Source organism: Quercus robur, chromosome 7 (genome assembly GCF_932294415.1).
Source record: "Quercus robur chromosome 7, dhQueRobu3.1, whole genome shotgun sequence".
In the NCBI taxonomy this organism is placed as follows: domain Eukaryota; kingdom Viridiplantae; phylum Streptophyta; class Magnoliopsida; order Fagales; family Fagaceae; genus Quercus; species Quercus robur.
The window spans coordinates 31522660-31540249 of NC_065540.1; the positions used below are offsets into that span (position 1 = coordinate 31522660).

At 34.8% G+C, this 17590-nt stretch overlaps 1 protein-coding gene across 1 annotated transcript; it reads left to right on the forward strand.

The window, feature by feature from the left end:
• The first annotated feature begins 12270 nt into the window (after positions 1 to 12270).
• Positions 12271 to 17266, forward strand: LOC126693104 (5-methyltetrahydropteroyltriglutamate--homocysteine methyltransferase). Its single transcript, XM_050388977.1, has 12 exons — positions 12271 to 12427; positions 12999 to 13356; positions 13442 to 13529; positions 14150 to 14277; positions 14374 to 14765; positions 14859 to 15022; positions 15308 to 15388; positions 15481 to 15647; positions 15739 to 15844; positions 16007 to 16257; positions 16367 to 16568; positions 16682 to 17266. The coding sequence occupies exons 2-12, from the start codon at positions 13007 to 13009 to the stop codon at positions 17048 to 17050; spliced, it is 2298 nt and encodes a 765-aa protein (XP_050244934.1). The 5' UTR covers positions 12271 to 12427; positions 12999 to 13006; the 3' UTR covers positions 17051 to 17266.
• The last annotated feature ends 324 nt before the right edge of the window (positions 17267 to 17590 follow it).

Genomic DNA, 17590 nt, shown 5'->3' on the forward strand with positions numbered 1-17590 from the left:
TCTACTCTATTCTCAATCCCTCCCCTCAATTCAAACGCACCATTAGAAATAACATATTGATCAAATTATTATTTAATTGAAAAACATAATTATTTTCGATGACACATGCAACACAATTTTATTGAACATAATTATTTTTAAGCAAAATTTTCATAATAATATTTTGGAGAAATACATTCTGCCATAAATATAATACATTATAAAAGCATATATTATATTAAAATTAAAATGAATTGTACCCGAATACATTAAAACAATAGAATTATCAAACCCAGCTACCAGCCGACATCCCATGTTGAACATGAGGCCCTCAAAAAAAAGGTAAAGAGTGGGGTAGTTTTACTATTCTCATCATTGGTATGGGCAGATCACGGAAGCACAAATGAATATTTCCTCTTCCTCAAATTTCAAGATATGGTCCGAATAGATTATCAAAAAGAGTCATGCTAACGAATGTCCTTAGGGAACTGATTAATAATCCAGTTAAAGAAAGTTTTTATGGGATAAGAAAAAAAAAATATTTTGCTAGTTTTTTTCATTTCCTATAAAAGTGATGTTAAAACTTTTTTTAACTGAATTCTTAACCAATATCCTAAGGATACTTGTTAGTATTTTCCTATAAAAAAAGAGGTATGATCTGAATAGAATCATGCTGCTCCCAATTCCATCATCAAAGTCCATGCCGAAATAATTCTAATACTACATGGATTACCACAACTATCGTATGCGTTACACTAAAATTTGTTGCTTGTTACGTAGATACATTATTTTTTTTTTCCATCATTTACAAGTTGTGCTATAATTGTGCCATTTTACGTGGGGGCCTCACCTCACCAACTCACCCAACAAACCTGCAGCAGCCATTTGGCACTGATCAAAGGGTGATGTAGGCAGAGTACGGAAATAATATTGAACAACAAATGGAAGCTTGTATTTAAATTAAATTAAAAACGTAATCTCTCTCGGTCCCTTTCTTTCTCTCTGGTCCCCCAACCTACATGTAGTCGCACCACCAATCCCCACCAACTTCACCCACTAACTCCTCTTAAAAAAATATAAATAAATAAATCTTCACCCACCAACCTCGTTACTTCTCCGTTAACTTTTTTCCTTTTTTTTTTTCAATGATTCCAATTACCCACCCTATCACACTCTTTTTTATGGACATTTAATTATTTTTTTATTAAATGGTGATTAATAAATAATATAAATTTCTATCAATAATTTTTATGATGAAAAAATTTCTATCAATAATGATTCTATACAAAAGTGGCATTGCGAATATTTTATATTTCTTATGAAAATTGGGTATCAAAATATTTTAAAAATTGTCTATTAATGAATGACTACACCCCTTAATGGGACTCAATCTAAATTATAAAATAAGATGAAATTGATAGTTTTTAAAGGAGAAAACATCATTTTGATGCCTATATTTTAGTGTCACAGTTAATTTGATCCTTACCCTTTGGTAGCAATTAATTTAGTCCCTGTTATTTTCAACTTACAGTCAATTTAGTTCCTATCGCAAACTCACTAACAAATAATGCCTGTGTGGCTAACAGATTGCACAGTTGGTACACTTGAAACTAAGTTGACTAATAAAATAATAATAAAAATTTTCAGTTACTATTTTAAAAAGCCACGTTAGCTTAATAACAAATCCATGTCAGAAATATTTTAAAAAATATCTTATTTCTAATTTTAAAGAAAGAGAAAAAAAAATCAACTTGTAATTTTTTTTTTCTTTCAGTTTTTTTGGCTACCAAACACATTGGAAAGTTAAAACCATTGTTCTCTTCCTACACCAACGATCCAACACCACCTTGGAAGGAGATTCACAGGTATTGGTTAATGCTTTGGCAAGTTCTTCCCCCTCTCCCTCAGCTGTGGCTTCTGTTATTCAAAGGGTTCTAAAGCTATGTATTAGGTCTATCCAGATTGATCCGGTAACCCGACCCACCCGAAGAACCGACCGGACCCGACCCGAATCCGGCCGACCCAACTGCTCCGATGGGTCGGTGGCGGGTCTTCACCACCAGAAACCGATTATGGGGGGTCGGTTTCGGTTTTCTTCCTCTAAAACCCGAAAAACCCAAACCGACCGAACGATTTCCAGATTCCGGCCAAAATTTCTAGATCCCGGCCAAAATTTCTAGAATCCGGTGATATTTCCCTTAGATCCAGTGAGATTTTGACCGGATCTGGAGAAATCTCATCAAATCCGGTGAGATTTTGACTGGATCTGGAGAAATCTCATCAAATCCGGTGAGATTTTTGCCGGATATAAGGGAAATCTCACCGGAATCTGGAAAACTATCGCCGGAATCTACATTTGTTCGTCGGATCTGTGTTTTTTCACCGTTTTCTCGCTGTCTTCTCAAATCTATGACTCCGACCGACCCGCCCGCCACCTGTTGAAGGTCTGAACCGTCCGACCCAATTACTCCGGCAGGTCGGCGACGGGTGCATTTTTTTCTCACCCGATTTCGACGGGTCGGTTCCGAGTTGGGCACAAACCTGACCCGGACCGACCTGTGGATAGCCCTACTATGTATGGGGTTCTCACAAATTCAGTTCTCCCATGTAAAGAGGCAAGGGAATATGCCTACTCACTTAGTAGCAAAAAATGCTTACAACATTATTGATGACATTGTATGGGTTGAAGAGGATCCTTGCTTTGCTAAGCAAGCCCTCATCCATGATGTAAACTTTATGGTTCCTTAGTAATGAAAAGTTTATGCATTTCCTAAAAAAAAAAAAAACGATCCAACACCACACCTAATCTTGGAAACCAAACAGTTGAAGTGAATGCTATTGGTAAATTAAATAGAAATTCACAAGAAGAACCTTTAAGGTAGAGGACAAAGGACCAAATCTGGATATAAACCATTATCAACAACTTAATTCACAAACCACATGCTGAGTGACCAAGACTAAGATGTCATTTTTTTTTCTTTTTCTAGGAAACCAAACGCAACAATAAACATAAATCTACGAAATTTTGCAAAGAAAAATACAAAATCTATACCTAGTACCCCAGCCACCATTGTCGAACCAAACCTTTTTTTTATTAGATCTACAAATTTTTCGAATCTCCCAAACTCAAAACACAAAAAGGTAAAATATAATTTACACAAGTAGAATCTTAGAGAAAAAGGATTTTGGAAAGAAACAATAAATTTTTAATGGTAGTGGTGGATTTGACATGCTTGAGGCAAAGCTTATGCGGATGAGACCGAGCTGTTACAGTTGTGCTTGAGATCGACGCCGATCTACATTTCAAGTTCATCATTGCCAGATTGTAATCTTAAGGTTCGTTTGATTGGATGGATAGAAAAATGGGAGAATAGAAGAGATTTTATTTTCTCTCCTTTTTGTTTGGTTGGGAGTAGAAAAATGGAGGGAAGGAAAAAAATAAGTTTGAATAAATTTACTCATATATTCTTGTTAAAAAATGATGTCCAATTAAAATAAAAAAAAAGTGACAAATAACCACAAAAAAAGGAGCAATCACCCAAATTTATTAAAAAAAATCATGTCCCAAAAAAAAATTCATGTCTAGTTTAAAAAAAAAAAAAAAAACTATCACGCCCAGGTCCTAGAAAATAAATAAAAAATAAAAAATAAAAAATAAAAAAAATAAGAGAGACAACTTTAACGTTACTGCCCAGAAAAAGAAAAGAAAAGAAAGAAGGCATGCCCAGGCTTAGGAAAAAAGAAAAAAAGAGGCAACATTGCCCAAAAAAAAAAAAGAATCAAAAGGCAATGTTACTACCCAGGGGAGAAGAAAAAAAAAATCAAGGCAACTTGAAGAAGCATATGTGCATATGGGCATTTTTGTCAATCAAGAAAAAATTTATCTCCACTCATTTTTCTCTCTATTTTAGGGAGAAAATATTTTTGTATGCCTGGGTAGAAAACACCTGCCCACCATTCACCTCCAAACAAACATGGCATTAGGGGCTCGGTCTTTCATTGCAAATCTCCACCTAGTTATCTCTCCGCCCACATCCTACATTTCCCTTGTCATATTAGACGTGATAACAAATGACAAAGTTACAAATTCTAAGGGAAATTATGATGGCAATTATAGATTTAAAGGAACAAAATACAAATTCTGAAGTATATCTAAAGCAATCCAACTTCTTCAATTTATTTTAATTCATTTTAATTTTTCTTTAAAATTGAGAAATTAAATTTTTTTTTTAAGTTTTTAATTCAAATGCTAACCTGGCTTTTTAAAATTATAGGGTTATTTGCAATTTGTTAGTCACGTAGGCATTTTTTGTTAATGAGTTAACGGTAGGGATCAAATTGACTGTAAATTGAAAGTAATAAAAATCAAATTGGTTGCTATCAAAATGGAAGAACTAAATTAACTATAATCTCAAAATATAGAGACAAAAAAATATTTTTGCATCTTTTAAATGGAGAGACTTGCGCAAAACAAGAGGTCTCCTCCTTTTATATTTATTTAAAATTTTAGCTAAAATCCAAAACTGACCCTTTAACTTTCTTCAGATTTCATTTCAGTCCTCTAACTTTGCTTTCATTCATTTCAGTTTTCTAAGTTTCAGATTTATTCAATTAAGACATTTCTGTTAACTTTTGTTAAAAAATATTTTTTTAAAAATGTGGAAAATATTTTTCAATTATTAATTGAATTTTTTTAATTTAAAAAATTTGAAGAAAATTTTATAAAATTGAAAAATTAACAACAATATATAACAAAAATTGATAAAACAGCCTTAATGAATAAATTTGAAAGTTAAAAAAAATAAAATGAACAAAAACAAAATTAAAAGACTGAAATAAAATTTAAAAAATTCTTAGAACATCAGTTTTGCCTTTTATCCTATATTTTTTTACACTTCAGCGTAAACTTTTAGGATATCTTGGGAACTTTAAGAGTTCAAAGATTTATAAAAATATGAACCTGTTTTTTTTTAATAATTTTTTTATTATTAACATCTACACTACAATATAGGTGCAAGCGTTTCTGTAGCGCGTGGCGAACACGCTACCATGTGACAAATCTGCCGGGATTCTTTCATGTGAATTCACTTGTTTTACTTTTGCTTTGCACATCAGTGTTCTGACTTCTGGTTCACATCACATGCCAATGCGCTTTTTATTTTATTTTATTTTTTTATTTATTTTTTTTATTTTTATTTTTATTTTACTTCTGGTGTTAACACAACTTTTTTTTTATTTGCTAAAACATGCTGACGTTGTTGTTAGAGTACCTTCAGTCATTTTTCAAATTTTTTTCAAACTTTTGTACTGTTTGAAAAATGAACAATGACTTTTACATTTTAGTTATCTACTTTTTAAAATACATTTTTCAACAGATTTTCTATCTCATTTAAATATTATTTCATCATTCATTCTTTAATATTTTTTTATTCAACACGGTGCCCGTTAACACAACCTTTTTTTTTATTTGCTAAAACATGCTGACGTTGTTGTTAGAGTACCTTCAGTCATTTTTCAAATTTTTTTCAAACTTTTGTACTGTTTGAAAAATGAACAATGACTTTTACATTTTAGTTATCCACTTTTTAAAATACATTTTTCAACAGATTTTCTATCTCATTTAAATATTATTTCATCATTCATTCTTTATTCATTCTTTAATCTTTTTTAATATTTTTTTATTCATTCCCAACAACTATATTTCAAATTCCTAACACCTATATTTTTAAATTTCCTAACGGTAACATTTTCAAATTTTTCAACAATTATATTTTCTCAATACCCTTTTTTTAAAGGGTCATTTTTTTCAAATGGTAATATTTCTCAACAGTTATATTTTTCCAAAAAGACTTGATAAATTTCAAGATTAACATAGATTTGATAAATTTCAAATTACATCGAATTTTACCTATACAGGACTAACATAAATGAAGAGAAATCTCAAATTACAATAAAGACTAAAGACATAAAAATTAATGCAAGCATAAAACTTAAAATTAGATAATCCTACAACTCACTATATCATTGCCACATGTGCTCAATAAGATCCAATTGGAGTTCAAAATGAGTTTCTCTATTTCTAATTTTTTCATGGGCTGCAATGAACGCTGTAAATTGACTAAATTCTTCTATAGGCTCGTGGGACACTGTTGTAGGGATGCTTTCAAGCACTTGTTCATAATCAAAGTCTTCTGCTCCATTGGCATCATGCTCATCTTCAATTATCATGTTATGCAATATTATGCATGCCTTCATAATGTAATCAAGAGCCTCTGTTCTCCAAAGATGTGCAGGCCCACGAACAATCGCAAATCGTGCTTGAAGCACTCCAAATGCACGTTCTACATCTTTCCTTGTTGACTCTTGAGTTGTAGCAAAAAGACTACTCTTTCTACCTTGTGGAGCTTGGATTGTCTTTACAAAAATTCATGGAATCATATGGAAATTATGACAATACTCTTTAAAAAGAACAAAAACAAGAATTGCCAAAAAACATTTTCCAAAAACCATTCCAACCACATAGATATCAAAAACCCACCAAGCAAAAATGACAAACATGCAAAACCCAATATGAATTCAGTGATCAAACATCATTGCCATTACCAAGAATTCAACGATCAAACCTTATTCCCTTGAAACCCCAAAATCCAAATCAATAGCAAGTCATATACCTAGAAACCCATTTTTCTAAACTCAAAAAATAGCCAATTGGAAATATGATTTCAAATGATTGAAGTTGGCATACCAGTTTGATTTCAGCTTTTGTGAGAGAAATCCAGGATTGTTAATGTGAAAGAGAGAGATCTGTGATCGTTTGCAGATCACCCTTTGTAGCAGAAAGAGAAAAGAGGAGAGAATAATTGTTCTGTGAGAAGCAACAGAGAGAATGAGAGGAAAAAAGAAGCAATGAAGATGAGAGAAAAAAAGAAGCAACAGAGAGAATGAGAGAAAAAAGCAATTTCAGAGGAGAGAGAAAGAATTGATATAATAGTAGGTGGTATAGTTTTTTAATAAAAAAAATTCAATTGCTAATGTACAGTAGCCTATCAGATTTGATGAGCTACTGTTCATGAGCAAAAAAAAAAAAAAAAATCAGGGTTTAGAGAATTTATTGAAGACCATTTTTTTGGTCTCATTCTCTATTATAGAAAATATTTTGCTTTTAGCTACACCATTGGAAATGCTCTTAGTTGTTACACTTACATTTTACATAGCCTCAAACTCGAATAGGCAATTTATTTATTTATTTATTTATTTATTGAGAATGAGGCAATTCTAATTTTTGTAGCTCAAAAAAAGTCAATTACAACTCAGAGTGGCTTCCATTGGAGTTAACTATATATATTTTTAGAGTAAACACTAGGGCTATGTTTGATAAACTGAGTATAGATTACAACAGGAATGATAATCTTTATTACTGGAAATAAAATGCATTGTAATGAAATAACTAAACATATTCATTAGTTTTTTTTTTTTTTTTTTTTTTTTGAGAAACAAACACACACACACACACACAAGGGAGAGGGAAAGGGGTTCTAACACAAATGCACACCACAATTTTACTCAAAAGCCATGATAACTTTTAAGGGAGGGTGGGGCAAATTATACTACACACAACACACTCTCTTAAGTAATGTGGGACAATTACCCATTCTTTTTTTTTAAGAAACAAACACACACACACAAGGGAGAGGGAAAGGGGTTCTAACACAAAGGCACACCACAACTCCACTCAAAAAACATGATAACTTTTAAGGGAGGGTGTGACAAGTTATACTACACACAACACACACTCTTAAGCAATGTGGGACAATTACCCAATCTTTTTTTTTTTTAGAAACAAACACACACACACACACACACACACACACACAAGGGAGAAAGAAAGAGCTTCTAACACAAAAGCACACCACAATTCCACTCAAAAGTCATGGTAACTTTTAAGGGAGGGTGGGGCAAGTTATACTACACACAACACACAACACATTCTCTTAAGTAATGTGGGACAATTACCCTTTTTTTTTTTTTGAGAAGCAAACACACACACACACACATAAGGGAGAGGAAAATGAGTTCTAACACAAAAGTACACCACAACATACTCTCAAAAGCCATGGTAACTTTTAAGGGATGGTGGGGCAAGTTATACTACACACAACACACTCTCTTAAACAATGTTGGACAATTACCCATTCTTTTTTTTTAGAAACAAACAAACACACACACACACACACACACACACACACACACATACACAAGGGAGAGGAAAAGAGGTTCTAACACAAAGGTACACCACAACTCCACTCAAAAGCCATGGTAACTTTTAAGGGAGGGTGGGGCAAGTTATACTACACACCACACACTCTCTTAAATAATGTAGGACAATTACCCATTCTTTTTTTTTTTTGAGAAACAAACACACACACAAGAGAGAGGGAAAGGAATTCTAACACAAAGGCACACCACAACTCCACTCAAAAGCCATGGTAACTTTTAAGGGAGTTTGATTGTGAATTGTAATATTAGAATAAAATTTAAGATCTATTTCAGGAAATATCTCATTCGTACAATTATATTTCCTAAAAACTAATAGATTTTAAATTTTAAAGAGATGAGTTATTTTTTGATGATTTTTTTTTATTTCCATAATTGTTAGATGAATATGGAAAGTTTGTTTATTTGGAAATATATTAATGTTAAAAATTATTACATATACTAAGGAATAGCTATTATAACCCTTTTAGAGGGGAATAGCTATTACAGCCCTTTTAAAGAGTAATAATAATTTCTCACTTGTTGACAAAAAAAAGTTATTTTTCATTTTAAAGAATAGTTATTCATAAGGAATGACTATTCTTTGTAATAAAATCATAACCAAACTATTAAATAGTTAAACCATAGGAATAACTATTACAGTACAGTGCCTATTACAATCTACCAAACATGCCCTAGTTTTTTACTTGCGCTTCGCACGATTGTTTTATTTATTTAAAATTTAAAAACTTATAAATATTATAAAAATCATGCTCTTTTTCTTTATTTATGTTAACCTTGGTGTTTTCTATCTCTGTGAAAAACTTTGTAAAATTATTTGAATTCAATGTAAAATTATTTGAATTCAACTTGTGAAACAGTTATAATAAAAACAAAATAAGATGTAACCTGGGAAATTAGAAACATAAACCAAAAGAAGTGTTTCTTTTGGCACAAAACCATAGTTTTTTGAACTTATCTTGAGATGATGGACATACCCTACCCAATTTGGATCTGTACAAATTTGAAGATATATTAATAGGCCATTAGTCTTAGTTAAGATTTAAGAATGTAGGGACGATTACCAAAACGACTATTACGTAATTGAGCTTAGTTAAGAATGTAGGGAGCATTACCAAATTGACTATTACCAAAATGTAGGGACCAAATTGACCGCGACCCCATAATGTAAGGACCAAAATAGTATTTTAGCCTTTAATAAATGAGTTCGAATTTGGTAAGGATGGGGTGTAAAATATGGAGTTTACACCATCAAATAAAATATTGCTACATCAACTTTTTATTTGAAACTCAATACATCTTATCACACTTAATAACATCACAATAAAATCCTAGTTGGTTTGGATTTTCAAATGGGCATTAAAATTAATTGGGTGTGGTTGTGCCTATTCTTTAATATATGATATGATAATGTGGCATGTTGGGATTGAATGGTGTAAACTTAGGTTTTATACAACATCCTTATAGAATTTAATTTCTTAATAATAAAAATCAAAATTCAAATAAATATATCTGCAATTCATGCCTCTTAGTTGACATTCCCCTCCCTTTCACATACCAATAGAAGCAAAATTAAAAATTGAAAGAAAAAAAAAGGTTGTAGAGGATTTTCATGTACTGTACATACTGGGAGTTGGGAGTCATGGATAGTTAAAGTAATTTTGAATTTTGATCCAATGGAGTCTATTTCCATAGATATTAAATTGTTGTGGTTATATAAGTTGTAATATCTAACCTAATTGGAACCATCCTACATTGGAAAATGAGTCTGAGTCAAAGAGTTAGATCATTTGGAATATACACCACTATCAGTTTTTTTAAGATCTTCTCCTCTCTCCCCATGTGTATGTTAAAATACTTAGTATTCTATAAAAAAAAAAAAAAAAAAAAAATTAGAACCATCCTTTGTCATTGTGTTTTTTACTTATTTATTTGATTTTTAGAACAAAAAAAATGACCATGTAAAATTGATTAGTTTAATCATATCTTAGCCAATCATTTGCCTGCTTTTAAATACTAATGGATCACGTTCACATTAACCAGAATAATTAAATATCTATGGAAATAGACTCCATTTGGATCAAAATTCAAAATTATCCATAACAAACCCATCTACTAAACCCACAACCCACCACCCTTGAAACCCCCAAATCACCCAAGCAACCAATCCACCAAAAACCACCCCCAATTGGCCACCATCAATGCTAGAACTCAACCTAACCCACCACCATTGAAACCCACAAATCACCCCCAACACCAATTTTCCAAAACCCAAAAAAAAAAAATTTTCCAATAAAAAAAAAAAAATCCACAACAATGAGGCTAGATCGGTGAAGGAGGAAGGGAGGACAAAATGGTAGAGAGAGAGAGAGAAGTAAGATCAATATGGGAGGAAGAGCGAGAAAGAAGGATGGAGAGAGTGGAAGAGGGTTTCGGATTTGACCTTAATCGGCGATGATAGGCACGGCCACGGACAGTGGTGGATCGGAGCTCGAGTTCAGGTGTCAGTGGTGCTCTCTCCCTTATTGATAGCCTTTGTCCTTGGTGGCCAGTGCTCTCTCTCTCTCTCTCTCTCTCTCTTATAGTCAAAGATCCTTTTTTTCAGTCAAAGATCCTTTTTTCAGTCCAAACCAAACACTAACCATCATGTAAAATGTTTTCCTAATTTTCATTATAGCCGAAACAAACACAGCCTAAAATTTTATGGAAAACAACTTTATTTCACGCGAAGTTAACGCTCCATTTGTTTCAAAGTAAAATATTTGCAAAAGTAAAATATTTTACTAAAAATATTTTCATTTTACGGTGTTTGGTTTGCATTCCTAAAAATGTATGTTTCAACAAAATGGAAAAAAATTTAAGAATCTCACAACCACCACCTAATCCGACAAAATCCAACCCACCACCACACCACCAACCACCCAAACCACCACCATGTCTGCATAAACCCACCTACCACCACCCTAACACTCCACTGACTGACTGACAACTCAAATCCACAAAGTGGAGAAGGAAAAAAAAAAAGGCCAAAGCCAGCCAACCACCCACCATAACCCATAAATCATTCTAGCCACCCAAAAACTCAGCCATCACTGTGACCCACAAACCATCCTAGCCACCCATTGTAACTCAAAAACCCAGCCACCCACCACAACCCATAAACCCGCCAAAAAGCCCACAATGGTTAAAAAACCCAGATCTGAGAACTGATGGGTGAGTTGACAACAATGGAGGTAGAGTCGGTGTGATGGGGATAAATGAATCGTGGGCGAAGGTGTAGAGTCGATGATGGCAGAGGTGGAGCTGACGATGAGAGCCATCGGAGATGGGTGGTGTTGAGAACCTGATTGGTTTAGTGTCTCTCTGGTTTATGGTGGCAGAGGTGGAGCTGACTATGAGAGCCACCGGAGATGAGTGGTGCTGCGAACCTAAGAATGGTTTGGTGGCTCTGGTTTGTGGGAAGAGAGAACTGAGAGTGGGAAGGGAGAGAGTCATGGGAAATATCATGAGAGGTACTAAGGGAGTGAAAGTATCGGGGTGAGAGCGAGAGAGCAAATGTAAAATATTTTACCAAAATTTTAAATGTAAAATATTTTATATAAATTTGCTTAATTGATTTGATTGACTGAAAATACTTTACTTTTGACTAAATATTTTACTGTAAAACAAACATAGTAAAATGGGAAACATCAAAACAAACAGAGCGGAAATAAGTGAAGTTAAGAAATAATTTTCCTATTACTCGTTTCAAAAGTAGTTAACAAACGTAAGAAAATGAAATAGCTTTGCTAGGAAATAGTTTTTAAAAAATTTCCTAGAAAATGTGAAACGAACTGAGCAAAGTTTTGAAGTTGCAAAGTTAACACCAGTTCAAAACCGTCACACGCGCCACAAGAGCGAGTAAAGATACTGAAAATAAGAGAGAGAAAAAACAATAGTTAAAAAAGTAGAAATTCATAGAAAAGCGGGCCAAATGAGATCTACTGAATCTGAACGCCTGCCAGCACAGTAGTTTGGGCTATAAATAGGACCCAAATACTCTCCATTCAACTCGCGCTTCTCTGCTCTGCTCCAAGCTCGGCAAAGACTCCTTCCTCCCTCGTTCGTTTGTTCGTTCGTTCGTTCTCAAAAATTTTAAAAATAATAATAATAATAATAATCTGAGATCCGAAAGGTATGCTTTTTTGGTTGCTGCCTGTCCGTGCAACACCCTGTTTTTATTTCTTTCTTTTTAGTTTAGTTGCTTCTCTAAAACATAAAAAAGACAACGACGACGACGATGATGTCTCTATAAACTCAAATCTAAAAACACTTCCTTGCTTTCTTTCTGTTTTTTTGTTTTGTTTTGTTTTGTTTGAGAGATCTATTGGTGAGTGAGTTTGTGAGTCCCATTTATATATATATATATATATATATATATAGGACCTTACCACAAACACACACATCTCTCAATTAGTATTAGCTAGGATCACGGCGGATCTAGTTTTGGTTATAAGAAAGCAGTGTTCTGAACCATATTTATCCTCCGGATCTAGAATTGGTCTTTGCTATTCACATTAGATCTGACCTGGATTTCAGATATTAGGTTTAGATCTGGGCAAAACATACATAATTGAAATTGAAACCAACCAGTGTATTAGATATAGATCTGAAAGAATTGAATTGATTAGTTTTTTCTTAAACAGATCCAGGAATCGCAGTACTAAGCATTTTTTTTTAAATTAATTTTGTTTATTTGATTTTAGAACGAACAATGGCATCACATATTGTTGGATACCCTCGCATGGGCCCGAAGAGAGAGCTGAAGTTTGCATTGGAATCGTTCTGGGATGGAAAGAGCAGTGCTGAGGAATTGCAGAAGGTGAGTGCAGATTTGAGGTCATCAATCTGGAAGCAGATGGCTGATGCCGGGATCAAGTACATCCCTAGCAACACTTTCGCTTACTACGATCAGGTGCTTGACACCACCGCAATGCTTGGCGCTGTTCCACCAAGATACGGTTGGAATGGTGGTGAAATTGGATTCGACACCTACTTCTCCATGGCCAGAGGAAATGCCTCTGTTCCGGCTATGGAAATGACCAAGTGGTTCGACACCAACTAGTAAGTCACTTTCCTTCCTTCCACCGCAACTACTAACTTTTTTTTATTTTTTATTGAACTATTGTTATTTTGTTGATCCATCCAGCCATTTCATTGTCCCTGAATTGGGACCTGATGTTAACTTCTCTTATGCTTCTCACAAGGCAGTTTCTGAATACAAGGAGGCTAAGGCGGTATGTTTCTTTTCTATTTTCTTTTATTAGTTTATCATTTATGGTTAGTTGGATTAAGAGGGAGGGAGGGAGGGACTGAAAGTAAAGAAGAGTAGATTTAGCACAAAATTAGTTTATTTTTAGCAAACATTATTTTACTTCGGTCCTTCTTCCTTCCATCCATTAGACTTCTAATATTGGTAATATTTTGTCAATTAATTTATATATCGGCTCTGGGTGTGTATATGTAGCTGCTTTGGTAAATGTGTCCATAGCAGTGAGGTTTTTTTTTTTTTTTTGAATGTCAAATATGTCCATATGATGACTTGAACCCAAATTGCTCTTCCAATTCTCACAAGTGTGGGTGGATGCTGAGGTTATGGGTTCGTGTGTGTAGCTTACCAATAAAAAAAATGTTGATAATGGTTTGAAATTGATATGGCATACATGTATAGAAACTAGAAGTTAAACCTAGCAATGCAAGCATCGTGATGGTTTCTTGTCATATATCCTCCTTCTATAGTAATAGTACCAGGCCCTGATCGTAATTACAAGTTATTCCTTTCAATTTTCTTTACCTGTGAATCAACTTATTAATATATGCCGTATATTGAGTTCCACTCCCTTTGTGTCTCATGCAGCTTGGAGTAGATACTGTTCCAGTCCTTGTTGGCCCTGTGTCCTACTTGTTGCTGTCTAAACCTGCAAAGGGTGTTGATAAGAACTTCTCTCTCCTCTCCCTTCTGGAAAAAATCCTTCCTATCTACAAGTGAGATTTTTTAAACTTACCATCTATGTCGTTTATTCCGGATCTAAATGATCTGAATTTTCTAATTCATTGTTGCATCGATGAATATTTCTTCAGGGAAGTGATCTCTGAGCTTAAAGCAGCTGGTGCTTCCTGGATTCAGTTTGATGAGCCCACCATTGTATTGGATCTTGATTCTCACAAATTGAAAGCATTCACTGATGCCTACTCTGAGCTAGAATCATCTTTATCTGGATTGAATGTTCTCATTGAGACCTACTTTGCTGATATTCCTGCTGAGGCATTCAAGACACTAACTGCTTTGAAGGGTGTCACTGCTTTTGGATTTGATTTGGTTCGTGGTACTAAGACCCTTGATTTGATCAAGGCTGAATTCCCCAAGGGAAAATACCTCTTTGCTGGAGTCGTTGATGGAAGGAATATTTGGGCCAATGATCTTGCTGCTTCTCTTAGCACATTGCATGCTCTTGAAGGCATTGTGGGCAAAGGTACAAATGTTTTATGTCTTGTTGTCCATGGTGATAGATGTTTTCATTATATGTAGTTCTTTATTTTTTTCTTCTTTCCTTTTTTCTGTGCAGATAAACTAGTGGTCTCTACCTCCTGCTCGCTTCTCCATACCGCTGTTGATCTAGTTAATGAGACTAAGTTGGACAAGGAAATCAAGTCATGGCTTGCTTTTGCAGCACAGAAAGTTGTTGAAGTGAATGCATTGGCTAAGGCCCTGGCTGGTCACAAGGATGATGTAAGTCACCTCTGTGTGTGTGTGTACTGAAATTACTAGATCCATTGTGGTGGTTGGTTCCTAGTCAGTAATGAGGATAATAGTGAAGTTTGATAAGCGGATTTGCAAATCTTGGACTTCGGGGAAGCAGCATTGTCTGCTTGAAAATTAGTTTAGATTTTTGCTTGAACTTCTGGGAGAAATCTTGTAAACCACCTTGAAGGAAATTGTTTTTGTGTTTAATTGTTCTTGTTGCTTAAGTTGATATGAATGCCACATACTCACTCTTTGTGGTTTCATTTTCAGGCATTCTTCTCTGATAATGCTGCAGCTCAGGCATCAAGGAAATCCTCTCCAAGGGTGACAAATGAATCCGTTCAGAAAGCCGTGAGTGCCTCATTCTTCATTTTTTCTGCCTTTCAAGTGGATATGCTGTATGTATATGTGCTTACTGATGACTTAATTTCTTGATTCCTCAGGCTGCTGCTTTGAAGGGTTCTGACCACCGCCGTGCTACAAATGTGAGCGCCAGACTGGATGCTCAGCAGAAGAAGCTCAACCTTCCAATTCTCCCTACCACCACCATTGGTTCCTTCCCTCAGACCATTGAACTCAGAAGGGTCCGTCGTGAGTACAAGGCAAAGAAGTGAGTGAAGTGACAATTCTATTTGTTTTGCTCAGCATGTGAGTTTTGAATGTTTATCTAATATAGTCCCTGATCATGCTGTTCTCTATAGAATCTCTGAGGATGAATATGTTAAGGCCATTAAGGAGGAAATTAACAAAGTTGTCAAGCTCCAAGAAGAACTTGATATTGATGTTCTGGTTCATGGAGAGCCTGAGGTGTGATTCCCTATATTAATATCTGTTTATTTGAAGATCAGCAGTAGGATATATCTAATGCTTTCCTAAAATTTAAAATATTAAAGAGCACTGTATCTGTCTAGGTTACCTTTTATCTTTGTATGAGTAGCTCCCACTAATTGTGGAAAATTTTCATTACAGAGGAATGATATGGTTGAGTATTTCGGGGAGCAGCTGTCTGGTTTTGCCTTTACTGTCAATGGGTGGGTGCAATCTTATGGATCTCGCTGTGTGAAGCCACCCATTATCTATGGTGATGTGAGCCGTCCCAACCCAATGACTGTCTTCTGGTCCTCTGCCGCTCAGAGCATGACTGCTCGCCCTATGAAGGGAATGCTTACTGGCCCTGTCACCATTCTCAACTGGTCCTTTGTTCGAAATGACCAGCCAAGGTATAAAAATAATAGAATACCAAAAAGAGATAAAAAGGACAGAACAAGCTACTTCTGTTGATTGATCTGTTTTTTTAAGACTAACACTACATATAATTCCTGTTGTCAGACATGAGACTTGCTATCAAATTGCATTGTCCATCAAGGACGAAGTGGAGGATCTTGAGAAAGCTGGTATTAATGTTATCCAAATTGATGAGGCTGCTTTGAGAGAGGGGTTGCCTCTTAGGAAATCCGAGCAAGCTTTCTACTTGGACTGGGCTGTTCACTCCTTCAGGATCACTAACTGCGGTGTCGTCGACACTACCCAGGTTTATTCCCTTTTCACTTCCTACTTAAAACACCTTGAAGTTTAGCTTTATGTTTCATTCTTTTTCAGTTGCTTCAATTTTTTTCTTTATTCTCATCTTTCAACAATCAACAGATCCACACCCACATGTGCTACTCCAACTTCAATGACATCATTCACTCAATTATCGACATGGATGCTGATGTGATCACCATTGAGAATTCTCGTTCTGATGAGAAGCTTCTTTCGGTCTTCCGTGAGGGAGTCAAGTACGGTGCTGGAATTGGCCCTGGTGTCTATGACATCCACTCCCCTAGAATACCATCAACTGAAGAGATTGCTGACCGGATCAACAAGATGCTTGCTGTGCTTGAGACAAACATCTTATGGGTTAACCCTGACTGTGGACTCAAGACTCGCAAGTACACCGAGGTGAAGCCAGCTCTTAAAAACATGGTTGCTGCAGCCAAGCTCCTTCGCACCCAGCTTGCTAGTGCCAAGTGAATCATTTAAGAGTTGGGAGTTTGAACCTCTGGCTCTGAAGGAAATTCATGTTTTAATTGTTTGAATAACTGTGTGATGAAATATTTAGAGGGCCTAAAATATGGTTTGAGAGCAATTTTTTTTTTTTTTTCAAATATTGTATTTTTGGGCTCTGCCCCCCCAATATCCATTCAAGCATTGGAAGAAAAAAATGAAATGTCATTATTAGTTTTTGCATTTGACTAAGCTACTTTTCTATTTATTCATTTATTTGACTGCCATGGCCACTTTAACTCTTTTGGATGTTTGTCTGTGCCTACAAGTGGGTAGTTGGACCATATTGCTGGCCTTGACAGAAGACACTGACACGTTCATATCGAAATCTCCTTTTATACTTTTTATTTTTGCTAATAAGTCTCCTTTATACTTTGCTTATTTAGAGAAATGAACTTGAACTGAATTGAGCTAATAAGTAGACCAAGAGAGGTGTTGCATTGTTAGAGCATCCACAGCAGATGTGGCAAAAATTATGCCATTTTACAACATCAAAGACCTACTTTA

Excerpts from the sequence above, each read along its gene's own strand:
- LOC126693104 (XM_050388977.1), top strand. The coding sequence starts at position 13,007 with ATGGCATCACATATTGTTGGATACCCTCGCATGGGCCCGAAGAGAGAG. Across the intron at positions 14,278-14,373 it reads AAAATCCTTCCTATCTACAA|GGAAGTGATCTCTGAGCTTA; the intron begins GTGAGATTTTTT and ends ATATTTCTTCAG. Across the intron at positions 16,569-16,681 it reads GTGTCGTCGACACTACCCAG|ATCCACACCCACATGTGCTA; the intron begins GTTTATTCCCTT and ends AACAATCAACAG.